Source organism: Anthonomus grandis, chromosome 5 (genome assembly GCF_022605725.1).
Source record: "Anthonomus grandis grandis chromosome 5, icAntGran1.3, whole genome shotgun sequence".
NCBI classification, from domain to species: Eukaryota; Metazoa; Arthropoda; class Insecta; order Coleoptera; family Curculionidae; genus Anthonomus; species Anthonomus grandis.
Window position 1 is genome coordinate 30,997,740 of NC_065550.1, and position 15,227 is coordinate 31,012,966.

The following is a 15,227-nucleotide window of genomic DNA, read 5'->3' on the forward strand; positions in this document are numbered from 1 at the left end:
TTTAGAACGCAATTCTCGAAAATTTATTAAATCTTGTTGAAAATGAAAGCGTCTAAATTTTATCCAAAATTTATGTTTTTGTTTTATGTCTCTTACTATTTCAAAAGAAAACCAGGGCGGGTATTATTATAATTACTTTACTAAGTTAAAAAGTCCTATCTAACTTTTTTTTCTAAAATTTCACCAAATATTGAATCAAGCCCCTTATTAAACTTTACCCACAAATGTAAAAAGCAAATTTCTAAGCATATAAAAGAAATCAGGGAATTACTTCAAAACATGAGGACTGCATATTAGTTTTCATAAAATCTCAATTTTCTCAGTTTTATCGATTTGCGAGTTAGGATATTTTAACTAAGGACGGCAGACAAGTGGATCTTCTTCTGAGATATGGCATTATTGTGTGGGGTGGAATGTATGACCCCAACCTAAATCAATTAAAAGTAGGTCAGAATTATATCTCAAGAATAATTTTAAAGAAACCTCGATTATACCCCTCAAATTAATTATATTCTAATGAAATAAATGACATAAAAATGTTATATATTCTTGCAGTGTGCAATTTTGTGCATGGTAATAAAGAATTAAAATCAAATAATATTTGTCGTATCTATGAAACTCAAGCCTAGGGCCTAAATTTTACAATTTAATCCCTGAAAATATTAAGAATGTGGTAAAAAACAAAAGCCTTAATATTATGTTTAAAAGATATTGTTGGGAAAATCATGAAAAGTTTTTATGTCTATTTTAAATTCTTTTTTGTAGACTATGATTAGAATTTCTTTGGTTTATTTTATATACTGATAATAAAGTTCAGGGGTACTGTTTCTCTACAAAAAAATTGAAATGAAAAAAATGATTAATGCATAAACAATGAAGACTATTGTAAAAAAAATAACAGAAGATAATGGGCATAGGAAGATTTTTCAGTGAGTGATAGAATCTAGGAGTTAAATATTTACCATTCACATCAAGGGGCTCTCGACTACCATAGGACTTAAAACTCATGATGCAACTAATGAGGCCCCCAAGTAAAATATCCAAATAGTGGATCTAAGGTTGTTTTTTTCACGCGAAAAATCTGCTTGTCTAAGCATAAATTGAATAGAAACTTTTTTATGCTGAATTCACTCAATTTCCTTATCATAAAATGGAAATTTAATAGGAAACCCGTTGAGGTAACCTAGGACAGTACCCAAGAGTATTTTAGCATCTAACAATACGTTGAACTGAATTGTTTTTTAATTTTTTTAACATTTGTGTAATTTTTGATTTCGGTTCTAAACGTGCTGTTTATTTACTATATACAAAAAACTGTTGATATTGTTCATGGCTTTTGACTGTTGACGCTGTCACTTGTCATATGATTGTCACTGTCACACAAGTTTCAAAATGGCCGAAGAAAACATCTGATTTTTGATGTTGTCAGTTCCTAAACTTTCCTAAACACATTTTAAAAGTTTCCAACCAAAGTACCACCGTTGCAACGTTCACTCTAAGGTGGACTGGTCGGTTAATGTTCAGTATCCTATCATAACGACAGTTCCATGTTTCGCCAAATTTTCCACAAAAACACCTGATAAGGAAAGGACTGGGTACTTACCAGTCCATAATCCACACAATAAGGTAAGGAAAAAGCCTTATTTAGGAATTAAAACGACTCAAAAAGATTAGGAAGTATGGCTGATTTAGAGGAGAAGCTTATAAAGGCCATAAAACATTACCAGGAAAGTTTAGAGAGGAATACTAAGACAGGAAACACTGATAAGGTGAGTGTTGGTTAACCAGATGGAAGTCACATCCTGTTTAATTATTAATTATCATGCTCTCAACTTTTATTTAGATTCACCTACCCCCATATACATTAGTTAACAAATTTTTAAATATTTTAGCTCTTGCATTGCATAGAGAAGCTGGGAAGACTTTCTATAAAAGTATGCCATTTAGAGCAAACAGGGGTAGGACGGACAGTCAATGGGTTGAAAAGGTTTGATGGTAATATTTAAGTAATATTGCTAATTCTTTGTATTTATTTAAATTTTGTTTAAAGGCCCAGTAGGTGAAAGTGCCAGAAACTTAGTTGACAAATGGAAACTTATAGTAAAAGGGGAAGAAGAAGAAGAAAAGAGACAACAAGAAAAAGAAAAAACTGAGCTTGAGACAACAATGGCTGTTTCCGAGAATAGTGATAGTGATAGTTCCTCAAAAAAAATAAAAAAATCCAAGTATAGTGAGAAAAGAAGAAGCAGAAGTAGAGATAGGAAAAGTAGTAGTTCATCAAAAAGAAAGTCTAGTCGTAAAAGTAGCACTGAAGATAGTGATTCCGACTCAAAAAAGAAAAAAAAGAAGAAATCATCAAAGAGATCGGAATCTTCAGAGTCTAGTGATAGCAGTAGTGATAGAAGGAAGCCGCACAAGTCATCAAGTAGAGATAAAACCTCACATAAAGACTTAAAGTCTAAAGAAAGACACTCATCACCCGAAAAGAAAAAAAAGAGAGAAGACACCCCTGAAAAGCACCAATCAAAAGACAAGAAGAGCAAGAGAGATGAGTCAACTGAAAAACACCATTCAAAAGATAAAAAAAGAAAAAGAGAAGTGTCACCAGAAGTACAAGAGACAAAAAAACACAAAAAGGAGCACTCAGATAAAAGCAAAGAGAGAAAAAGTGAAAAATCTTCATCAAAAAGCAGCAAACCAACATCCCCTGCTGCAGTTGCGAGCACCTCAAAAAAGAGTGTTTCCACTCAAAAACTGGTTAATGGCATTGACTCCGAATCTGGAGCAAGTTTTGCTGATGTCTTAAACATGTTGGGATCTACTCCAGTGGTTAAAACTAACAAAAAACGAGTTAGTGCACCTGAAACTGTTGAAAAACCTGTTAGCAAGCCTGCAAAGGAAAAAGAGAGTTCTAGAAGTAGCAGTATGAGTATGAGTTACCAGGAGCCAAGAACTCAAGTTAGCAATGACGAAGAGGTAAGTAATAAATTTAAATTCAATAAGGTCTATTTAATTTTTTATTTCACCAGGTGCCTGATTTGCTCAAAAGGAACCCCAGCAACTTGGAACCCCTTGACATAAACTTGTCCAGCTTATTGCCGTCAATTACGCCCAATTATCGTCCATTAAATGCGCCATTGGACGGTCAAAATAGGAAATTATGGACCGATGATGAGGCCTTAAGTAGGGTCATCTCAGCTAAACATCAGAGGTAAAGCATAATCACTTAATTTTTGTAAAATTATATTTGGTACTTTTATAGAAAAATATTTTGATCCTATTTAAATTCTCATCTTGTTCTGCAAATTGAATTATAATTTTTATTTACTTTATTTAAAGAATTATAATTAGAATGGATATATTATATATTAAATTCCAGTCGCATTTTTATAGCAATTATTTTTATATTTAAATATAAATTTGACGGCAGTTGAAAAATTAAATACAGTATTTTAGCCATTTTTTGATAAAACAATTATTCTAATTAGATGGAAATCAATTTAAAATTGTTTTTAAAATACCTGAAATATAATGGAAACTAAATTTTTTATACTAAATACATATTTTACTAAATTTGTGTTAAAATAATAAATTAATTATTTAATAACTTTATAATGTTCAGTTTTTTTTTTAATAATAATAATAATAATAATGTCTTTATTAAAATTTACAATTGGTAAATTCTAAATGGCGAAGTTAAAGCTTACATCCTAGCTTAACCATACAAATCAGCTTGCGGTTAGATATTACAAAGAATTTCAAAATGTATCTTAAATAATTGCATAGTTACAAAATATTAAGTTCTAACTGCCTATATGCACAACCAATTAACATTACAACGTTTGATAACCACACAGACTTATGAAATTTACAATAAGTTAAAGAATAGATATTTAACAACACTCTAGGCTAACAGAGATCAGTAATATAACTGCCTATCTTTCGTCTAAATATAGAAGGTGAAATATATTTTAACTCAGGAGGAATTTTATTATATTACAGATGAATACAGTAACTAAAGCTCCTCTCAAATAAAACAGTTTTATGAAGAGGAGGTGTAATAAAATGCTTATTTCTTAAGTCCAAAACATGAGCGTCATATCTAAACTTAATTTTCTGATAAAGGGAATTAGGACATTTTTTAAAGACAATTTTATTAAAGAGAACAAGACTATGTAGTAACCTCCTTTCACTCATATTTAGCCATCTCATCAAGCGTAACTCACTACTCACACCTCTATCAAATTTTCTCATTCCATTAATTAGCCTTACACAAAAATTTTGAATGTACTGTATTCTTTTTATATCACTTATCAAAAGACAGGGGCCATACAAAACATTACAGTAAGTGAAATGGGACAATACAAGACTGTCACATAAAACTTTTTTTAGTTCCTTATTAAAGAGATGCCTCTGACTATAAAGTAGCTTAAGGTTAATAAAAGCTTTTTTAATACATTGATCAATGTGCTCAGTGAACCTCAACTTAACATCTAATAAAACTCCAAGATTCCTAGCCACATTACTACAATTTATTAGTTGACCATTCAATTTAATCTGAACAAATTTCTTATATGTGTCTCTGGAATGCAACCTACCAAAAAGAAGAACCTTACATTTACTTGGGTTTAAACTCAAACAATGTTTTTCCGATGCCTTTGCTAGCATGTTAAGGTCGTAAGATACCTTATCATTAGCTTCTAAGATTTTGTTAGTAGGAAAAGAGAAATAAACCTGTGTATCGTCGGCATATAGATGGACTTTTGAATATTTGAGACTCTTACACAATTGACGTATACAGGGTAAAGAATAGAGGACCAAGAATAGACCCTTGTGGTACTCCGCAAGAGAGATCCATAGCCGAGGATTGCTTCCCATTGAGCTTCACTATCTGAGTTCGACCGGTCAAATATTGCCGAACTAGAGAGCGAGCACTCTCCCCAAAACCTAAGAATTTTAGTATAGCCAGTAATAGTTGGTGATTTAACTTATCAAAGGCCTTGGAGTAATCAAGTAGAGTCAAGATTGTTAACTCATTACAATCAGCTGACTGTATAATATCGTCAGTTACTTTTAGAAGAGCAGTAGAGCAGCTGAAGTGTTTTCGAAACCCGGACTGAATAACCGGCAAGATATCAAATCTGTTTACGTATGTTCTGATTTGGCTTTCCAGTACCCTCTCTAAAACTTTTGAGATGACAGGGAGAATGCTAATAGGCCTAAGGTCGGATAATTCAGTTGGAGAAGGGACTTTTGGAATAGGGATAAGGTATGAGGACTTCCAAGAATCGGGAAAAGTTGAAGATTCAATACAACAATTAACAAGATGCACTAGAAATGGAAGAATATATGGACAGCAGTGGAGCAGCATCGACAAGCCTATACCATCTGTCCCAATGGCCTCAGATTTCATTGAGAATAAAGTAGATTTAACTTCTTCAATCGTTGCTAGCTGAAACTCGAAGTTTCCTACCCCTTCCTTGACATTTAGTAGATAATAAGACAACGTTTCTGGATTAGGCGCGTTGGAAGATGCAGCATTTATAAAAAAGGTATTTATGATTTCAGGGTCACCCAAGTGGTCAGGAATGGTGTTTTGAGGCTTGCAATGTATGTTCAGCTGACGTAGTACCTTTCAGTTATTTTTGGAGTCACCCTTTTGTAAGGTGTTATTGAGATAGCACTTCTTCTCTATTTCAACAGCCGCTGTCACTTGGTTCCGAAGTTGGCGATAGTGTTCCCAATTTAATTCAGTTTTTTGTCTTTTGTACTTGGACAAGGCCCCATTTCTAAGATAAATAAGATGTTTGATATTATCTGTGATCCAAGGAGTCCTTCCTTTAGTAATTCTGGCCGTTTTAAATGGCGCATGTATATTAAAAAGATTAAGTATACAATCATTAAACCTATCAACTTTAGCATTAATATCTTCCATATAAAATATGTCATCTAATCGAGAATTTAATAAATCTTGGAAAAAATTATCATGGATAAAATGATTAAAATCCCTGTAAGTTAATAGGAAGGCTGGAGGTTTGAAAATCATAAGACGTACTTTACATAAAACGACAAAATAATCTGATACCTGAAAATTTGAATCAACACTACTATTCTGTACAAAATTTATGTTTGAGCATATAATCAAATCTAAGAGGGAGCCGTTTCCAGCTAAGCCAGGCCGAGTGAACTCATTGATAATTTGACTTAAGCTGTATACCTGAAGTAGAGGAAGAAACCTTTGCGTATGGATAGATTCCAAGTTATTTACGTTTATATTAAAATCGCCAAGACAGAGGAGATTGTCACACGACAAAAGATATCTACAAATGTTAGTTTCAAACTCAGTCATAAAATCATTTATATTAGTAAGACCCGGGGGCCTATAGAAAACACCTATGGTGCTTAGAACACCCTTAGTTTTAAACTGTATCCATATTTGCTCAGAAAAATTGTAGTCAAAATCATTTAAAATAGAATATTTTATGGTATCTCTCACATAGACTACAATTCCGCCTCCTCTACCTATGGTACGGTCGCGCCTAACCAAGCGAAAACCTTCAATTTGTAACATCTCATCATCAATAAAGCCCGAGAGCCAAGATTCTGTGACGGCAAAAATGTCAAACTTATTTAGTAGGATTACAGTTTAGCAACCTTACAATTTATACTATGTATAAATTGTAAGGTTGCTAACCAGAAATACAAGCTTAAACTCAAAACGGATCACTCAGCTCTCGACCAGGAATGCCCAACTTTGAAATATCAAATAGGAATTTTGAGAAGTAAAATTGACTATTCATAAATAAATGGTACTTAACAACCAAGATGCTATTTTAGAGGAACTAAGTATGGAAAGTGACATTCAAGGGGAAATGGTGGACGAAAAGAGGTTAGAATGTCTTAAAAATAAAAAATGTTTAATAAGTTTAATTCATTTTAATATTAGAAGCCTATATAAGAATATTGACAACCTAATTACTTTTTTAGAAACTTATAAATTGCAAAATATAGATGTCATTGTACTAACTGAAACCTATCAAATCGCAACAGTAGACCATTGTAACATTCCGGGGTAAAATGTTTTTTATAATGAAGCAAACTACAACAAGAATGATGGTGTGGTTATACTTGTCAAGGAACATTTCAATGTGGAGTTTTCTTTTACTCTATTGCCGAATTCTATGGCAACATTAAGCCGAATAAATTTTGAAATAAATGGTTATTCTATTGGCCTAACAGCAACATATAAACCACCCCCTATTCCTAAGTCTAATTTTATAAGTGATTTACACTGTTTTCTGGAAACAATAAAATTTTCGAACATAGAGATTTTTGTGGGAGACATTAATATAAATTTATTAGAAAAAGATGATAACCAAGTAGCAAGTTATCATGCTATGATGAATGCTCTTGGTTTTCAGTCATACATTAATTCAGTAACAAGAAATATTTCAAAAAGTTGCCTTGATCATTTGTTTATAAATCAAAAATGAAAGTCCAATATATTATGTTTTAAATCTTATATTATAGAAGAGGACATCACAGATCATAGCCCAATAATGCTTCATATAAGCCAAAAAGAACCAAAGGAAAATTTAACATCAACACAGAAAAAAAAGAAGTAAAATTGATATCTCTAAATTTAAACAGTTTCTACAGAATTTTGATTGGTCAATTGTATTAAATGAAAATAACTCTGAAATTGCTACAAACATTTTTTTAGAAAAATACCAACAGTTGTTAGCAGATGCAACAAAAACTTACGTTCTAAAAAATCCAAAATACAAAAAAATTAAAGCATGGATTACTAATGGTATTATTACCTCAATCAGAACAAGGGATAAAATGAAGAAAAAATTATCAAAAAATTATTGTCCCATTCTAGAAAAAACATATAAAGACTACAGAAATAATTTAAACAAACTTATACATAAACAAAAAAATCAATATTACAAAAATCAAATAGAAATTAACAAAAATAACATGAAAAAACTTTACGAAATAATCAAAGATGCCACTTATGAAAATTGTAATAACAAAGACACTTTTCTAAATATAAAGAATAAAAATAATGCAAATTTCAGTAGTCCAGTTGAGGCATCTAATTATTGTAATGAGTACTACATTAATATAGGGGTTGACATGGAAAAAGCAATTCCACCACCACAATATGTTCAACAATTGGAGCCTCCAATAACAAACTCCGTTTACCTAATCCCAATAACAAAAAATGAACTAATAAAATACATCTCAGAACTAAAAACGAATAGCTCCCCTGGACATGATGGTATAAGGGCCGATCTTATAAAAAAGACCCATTTAGAAATTATAAACCCACTTTTACATATACTAAATTTAATTTTAGAAACAGGTGAAATACCTTCACAATTTAAAATTACAATTGTAACTCCCATTCACAAAAAAGGTACCAAAACCTTAATAAATAATTATCGACCTGTCAGCCTCATTAGTAACATTTCAAAAATTTGTGAAAAATGCATAAAACATAGAATAATAAACTTTTTTAAACTAAACAATGTATTATCCACAAACCAATTTGGATTTGTTGAGGCATGTAGTACAGAAGATGCGATGCATAGGTTAATAACTGAGGTTGTAAATAATTTAAACTCAAATAAAAGGTGTTTAGCGGTATTTTTGGATCTTGCCAAGGCATTTGATACCGTCCCTCATAAGGATCTTCTCAATGTACTTGAAAGATATGGAATAAGGGGAAGAGCCCTTCAGCTCTTCTCTAGTTATCTGTCGGAACGGCATCAGATGGTAAGGCTAAATAATGTGTTGAGTGAAAAACGAAAAATAAAAATTGGCATTCCTCAAGGAAAGGTCTTAGGCCTGATATTATTTATAACATATTTAAACTCCCTTTTAAAATTACAGATTGATGGGTTAACAGTATCTTATGCTGATGACACGGCAATTGTTGTTTCGGGAGATTCTTGGGAAAGCATAAGGGACAAATCCATGAACATATTAGTAGAAATAAAAAACTGGCTAGAAACTTCTAAACTAACTTTGAATTTAACAAAAACTAATTACATAGCTTTTTCTTTGACTAGTGTAAATAGACCTGAGTATACCTCGATTTTATTTAATGATGATTGCATTAAGGAGACCTCATCTACAAAATATCTCGGTATTATAATCGACAAAAATTTAAAATGGAAAACACATATTGATCATGTCTCCAACAAAGTCCGAAAACTTGTTCATAAATTTTACTTGCTAAGAGAATTTTTGAATAAAAAAACACTCACTATCATTTATAAAGCATTTGTAGAGTCAATTTTAAAATACGGAATACTGGTGTGGGGAGGACTTTATAATAACAGCTTATATAAGTTAAATATAATACAGAAGTACATTTTAAAAATAATTCTTAAGAAAAACCGTTTATGTCCTTCTCATTTGCTTTTTAATAAAGATATTCTAGATATTAGATCGTTATATATACTTACAACATGTTCCTATATACACACTCAACCTAACTTAAAGATTTTGATAGATCATTCCTATGAAACAAATGCAAGATATCACGAGCACATAAAAATTCCGACAAGTTTAAATAATCTTAATCTGAGGTATATAAACTACTTTGGCCCAAAACTTTATAACTTATTACCAAGAGAGGTAAAAATATGTTCTAGAATGAAAAGATTTAAATTACTAACAAAGAATGTAATCTTTGAAAATCACCATCAATTTGTAAGGATTTTTAACTAGTTTTTGTGATTTTATGTCTATTTGGGTAGATTTAGGAGATCTATGATGTTAACATTACTAATCTTTTGATTGTATATGCAAATTGTTATAGTAGAATTATTTTTGTTTTGGTTTTCACGGTGTAGAATAATATTACAAATAAATGTTTCAAATTATTAGAAAACTTTACTACGCACATACAGAGGTTTTTACCTCTAGGTGTTGAGTACTAAGACTTGTATTAGATATAGCTATAGTTTAATTTTTGAAATAATTAAATAATATCATTCTATTGTAATAACTGATATATTGTGAAAATAAATATATTTTCTAGAAGAAGTTTCTTCTAGGAAACAAATCTCAAATCTCAATCTCAAAGGATATAGTCTTTGATAAGCTGAAATTTAGGAATTAAAGATCTAACGTTTATATGACCAATTTTTGCATTAGTAATATTAAGGTTATTACGGTTTAAAGCCATCGAACCTTAATTCAAAATATAAACATAAATAGAAATAAACAATAGCTGCAAAAAAAAAATATATATTTACATTTTTAAGTTATCTACTTGAGCAGCAGTGATGATACTGATCACCGGCTCGCCTTCCTTTTTTCTTACAAGAATGCTATCGTTTTTACACCATACAAATTCGTAGCCAAATTCCTTAATTTCCCGTGCTTTAAGAAACAGATCGCGTGTGTGTTTAGGCAGGTCAGGATTTATATAAATTTTTGTTTTTATTTCGGACTGAATATTACAGATGTTTGTGTCTAATGATACTAATTTCCGTTTTTCCGAAATTTCGTTTCTTAATGCAAGGTTTTCGAAGGATACAATTATTGGCATTTTAATGGATTTATCACTAGGAGGAGCCTTTAAAACAAAATCATTTTCAGATATAGTTACATTTAAACTTTTAAAAGTTTTTAAAACGTTATCCTTACATTGCTCGTTGGCCTTTATGCCTACGATAACTACATTTTTGCTCTTCTCCTCCATGGCTTGACTACCGAATTTGACATATGACGTGTTCTATAAATTTATTTACAAAAGAAAATACCAAAATAAAAAAACTGGACTCAACTGGAATTGAGGTGAAAAATGTATAATAAATATGCTTAAAGTGTTTTGCGTGTATCCCAACAATATGTATCCAACTACCTGCAAAAAGAGACACTATTGAATTCGACTCACTCACTATTCACTAACAAAATCAATTGATTCATAACCCACTTATAATTTAAAATACTTTTCTATTAGGACTAAAGTATATTCTGGAGTCAAATGCGGTTACACCAAAGTTCCTACCCTCTTTGAGATATGCAGTCGCGTCTTGCAAGATAATTTAGATGGTAAATATAATCCCATTACCTTATAACCAGAATAGAGCAAGTTTAAATAATAAAACCAATAATTTTAGCATTGGAATATACTGGAGGGGTGCCATATTCAATACTAAAACCCATTTTGGAGAAGGCGAATCCCGATCAGCTCTATCAATTGGAATTTCACAATCCCTATCTTATGGATGATTCCGACGAGTTATGGCAGTTGCATTGTCATAAGGTACTAAAAAAAAATGCCAATGTAGTTATGCAAATACTAATTTTTTTAATTAAGGAGTTTCGTAATAAAAAACGCGAAGAGTTGGAGACTTGGCGTGACATGTACATGCGCTGTCTGGACGAGCGTGAGGCCAAATTGAAGGCACTTACGGCCAATATTAAACATAGTCAGGACACGTCGATGCCGGTTAGACAAACGAAGCTGGCGTACGTGGATAGTTTTGTTAAACCACCTAGGAATATCGCTAGAAAACAGGTGAGAGTATCGAATATCTAACTAAGCCTTTCAATTGTATTATTGTCCTGTACCTCACTTTTTTTTACATGCTAATAAAACCATTTATGTTGCAACCAATCATAAAAAATTTAATGAGTTTGTAAAAAAAATTGCAAATTTATTATGTTTGCTCAATACTTAAATCTGCCTTTAATCGTTTCATTTTATTCATCATAGCTTTGCCAAAGGGCATTCAGTGGAGACAAATCTTTTACCATTTTCATTTGAAAAAGGGAGTGGAACTCGGGCTGTTTATACAAATTTCAGTAAGGCCTTTGATAAAGTCAATTATAAGTAGATCTACGGCTTCAAATGCCTGGATTAAAATTTAAACAATATTCCTGGAAGAAGTGAACCTTTTGAATTGCAGCTGCCTGGAGGGAATGGCTTTCAATAATTTAGACTTAATATACTTTAGATTCCGGAAATAAAATAAATCGTGACTTTAACTATCTCAAATAAAATGACTCAAGTAACTTGAAGTATATAAGAAATTACTTTAAAAATTTAAGCAATGCTACAACAATTCCGAAAAATGACTTAAATACCAGGAAGAAACTCTTAGTAGCTCAATTAAAATAAATGTTTGAATAAAATGAGTGAAGAGATAGAAAAATGACTTTAAAATGTCCAAAACGTTCCAGTTGATATACGATAAGTATTCAAAACCTTCTTAAAGTGTTTATTTAAAACTGAAAATTTTGTGAATTTTCATTAATGATTTTAAACATTGTCGAAGTTTGATGAATTGAATGGCGAGTGATGCTCAAAATTTTATAAAGTGGCATAGAGACTTTATAAATAAATAATTAGAAAAATTGTTTCAAAAGTCTGGACTATACAGGAAATCACTTTTAGTTCCTGGCAGAAGTAAGCTAAGATTTTAACTGACTTTAAGACATTGCTCCAATTATTAAGAAGGAATGTCTTAAAATAACTTAAAATCCTGGAAGAAAAATCTTAACTGTCTTAAAGGAATGAGTTTCAATGTTTGAAAACAATATGAATTAACTTTAAATGCCTGGAATAAATTTGAAAATTTGTCGGGAGTTTTTTCGTCGCGAATTTTTGATTCGGAAGCTAAAACGTGTTACCGAAAATTTCAGAACGTAGAAAGCACTTGGTGCTGAATTGAATGACAGAATGGCAAGTGGTGCTCAAATTCTATTGAACGATACTTCATACTTTGTATTTCAATTTTTGACATGTCAGTATTTGGAAAAGCAAATTAAATGGTAATATGAAATAAGCAATAAAAAAGGGGCGGCATAGATGATCCGCGTGTATATACGAGAGAACCAAAAACTACAAAATCATATCAGATTGTTTATATTTAAAATATATTCGTAAATTTTTTGAGGCAGAAAATACTTCAGTCACTTGATTGTAAAAATCTAAAATATTCTGTCCAAGTTTTTTTCTATTGAATGCATGGTAAGAGTACTGAGTCTATCCTGAGCCATCGTACTTCTTAAAAAAAACACTTAATTCATTTTTAAAGTTGAAAAATATCTCTAACACTCACAAGAATACCAGTGCTGTCTTGATTACCACATATATAATCTCTATTCTATATTCAAAATATATTCCTAGTTATTAGCATTTCTTTAAAATTCCAATAAATTCATTCATTCTTGCAGATATTTTAAGAAATGTCTAACTGCCTGGAATAAATTAAAGATTTTTCCCATCCATCTCCAGAATATGTTCCCAGTTATCAGTATTTCTTTAAAATTCCAATAAAATCCTTTTATTTAATTCTTCCAGGCACCATTTTACCATTTTAGTAGTCATTCCTTCTTTGACTACCTGGAAGAAATTAAAAATTTATCCAAGTTGAAAGGCCTTTCAATGTTCTAAGGTCCAAGTTAATTATTGTTTCATCAAAAATTATTTGAGGAATAGTTTTTTGTAGCTCTGAAGCATATCTAAGTGTCCTGTAAATTGGAATGGAATCTATCTTTTAATTGTGAAATGAAATTGTCCTATATAGGGTATGTGTATCTGCATTTTTTGACTGAACTTGATTAAAAATATGCCGACTTGTGGAGAACAAGAAGATGAAATCGCTAAAAATGCAGTTAGTTGTGTAATTGGTTTAACATATCTAATTATCAAGGGAAATAATATGTCTAGTCTAGTAGAAGATTTTTTATAGTAATTATGCAAGCCGAAATTTAAATAAGTGCACTTAATTTTCCTAAAATTAATTCCAAACCAACTCTTCATTTTCAGAGATTTAACAAATGTTGTTACATAACCCTTTTTCGAGTAAGTTTTTCAATATTAACTTTAATCTTATCTGGCCGGAAAGATTTTCTAGGTTTCAATTTTTTTTTGACTGCAATTTTAATGTTATCTATAGTTATTACTATAGTTTACTATTACTATATAATGTAAGTTATTATTACTATATAATGTCCTTTTATTTAAATCCAAAAAACAAATACATACATAGTTAATCAATACGTAGAAAATAATGGCGAAGTCTAGTCCTTGGGCTACTCTTGCTTAATCATTGAAAATAGATAGCATATACATAAATATAATTTTACATACTGAATCATCCAGCTAACGTCTAAAGAAAAATAATAAAAAGAAAAACAAAAATAGGTGATATTGAAATACAAAGAGAAGGGATTACACAGATCATTGGTACAATAAAACATGCTTTTTGAATGTCTAAACTTTGACAAGACTGAACATACTTAATTTGCGCTTAAGAGAGGAAAATACGAAATTTAATTTATTAATATTTAAAATTTTAAATTGATTAGGAATATAGTTGTATATAGAGTTTAATAGCGTTAAATGTAAATGACGTTTTTAATAGAGCAGTTTTAAATTTAGGCATAGAAAGTGATTCTTTGCTTTTTATTTACAATAAAGGAAGAGGCCTTAGGTGATATTTACGTGAATAATTGTAGTATAATTAAAATAGTTTTATGTATATTATCTATTTAAAAAAATCATTTAACTTCTCTCTCTGATTATTAGATGGAGTTCGATGATACCTACTGCAAATATTTCTCTTGTTTTCTTCTGTTTTTGCTTGGGATTTCTCTTTATTTTTTTAAATTTCAGGCTAAAAACGGGACAGCAATGGCAGCAATGAAAAAACCATCACAGACCCCATCGGAGCGACTAAGTTTGCTGGCAAAATCCGGCGAAGCGGGTAAAACGGCCGTACCGAATCCCGGAAAAGCAGCCGTGGAAAGACCCGGTATGTATTTATGTAACCGCCATGAAGATATATGAACATTCAACCTTTATATACAATATAATCTGTTAAATATTTATTACTTCTCGCCAAAACACACGGACTTCTCTAATATATCAGGAAAGTCAAATGGAACAACAACATGTATTCAATTACAGCGTACAACTGACGAAATTAAATTCTCTAATATTTTTTTTCTATTTTTAGCGTATACGCCGTCAAATTTGAAACCAAAAAAGGCCCCGCTGATGGCCAAAACCTTGTCCCTATTGAAAAACCGCTTTGGACGTCGGTAGTGGACCGTAGTTTTAAAAATTTTTAATTTATTCGTACGATACGAGGGGATTAGGCTTATTTAGCCTGGTTGTAATTTTTAACATTAGGACTTGATGATTTTAGAATGAAGAAATATTTACAAATATATAGCATGTTTTTATTTTA

At 31.0% G+C, this 15,227-nt stretch overlaps 2 protein-coding genes across 3 annotated transcripts in view; one reads left to right on the top strand and one right to left on the bottom strand.

Annotated features, from left to right (window-relative positions):
- LOC126736728 (uncharacterized) overlaps window positions 1–1,286 on the bottom strand; it is a 43,645-nt gene extending 42,359 nt beyond the window's left edge. For both annotated transcript variants that reach the window (XM_050441242.1, XM_050441241.1), the window contains exon 1: window positions 963–1,286. In XM_050441242.1, the coding sequence (XP_050297199.1) occupies window positions 963–1,008 (46 nt within the window). In that variant the 5' untranslated portion in view covers window positions 1,009–1,286. The remainder of the gene's footprint in view (window positions 1–962) is intronic.
- Window positions 1,287–1,416: 130 nt separating this feature from the next.
- LOC126736733 (transcription elongation factor B polypeptide 3) lies at window positions 1,417–15,227 on the top strand. The gene is made up of 9 exons (XM_050441256.1): window positions 1,417–1,769; window positions 1,893–1,995; window positions 2,051–2,976; window positions 3,030–3,211; window positions 10,985–11,076; window positions 11,145–11,290; window positions 11,345–11,545; window positions 14,651–14,789; window positions 14,994–15,227. The coding sequence occupies exons 1-9, from the start codon at window positions 1,680–1,682 to the stop codon at window positions 15,080–15,082; spliced, it is 1,968 nt and encodes a 655-aa protein (XP_050297213.1). The 5' UTR covers window positions 1,417–1,679; the 3' UTR covers window positions 15,083–15,227.

Excerpts from the sequence above, each read along its gene's own strand:
- LOC126736733 (XM_050441256.1), top strand. The coding sequence starts at position 1,680 with ATGGCTGATTTAGAGGAGAAGCTTATAAAGGCCATAAAACATTACCAG. Across the intron at positions 1,996-2,050 it reads TGGGTTGAAAAGGTTTGATG|GCCCAGTAGGTGAAAGTGCC; the intron begins GTAATATTTAAG and ends TTTTGTTTAAAG. Across the intron at positions 14,790-14,993 it reads AGCAGCCGTGGAAAGACCCG|CGTATACGCCGTCAAATTTG; the intron begins GTATGTATTTAT and ends TTCTATTTTTAG.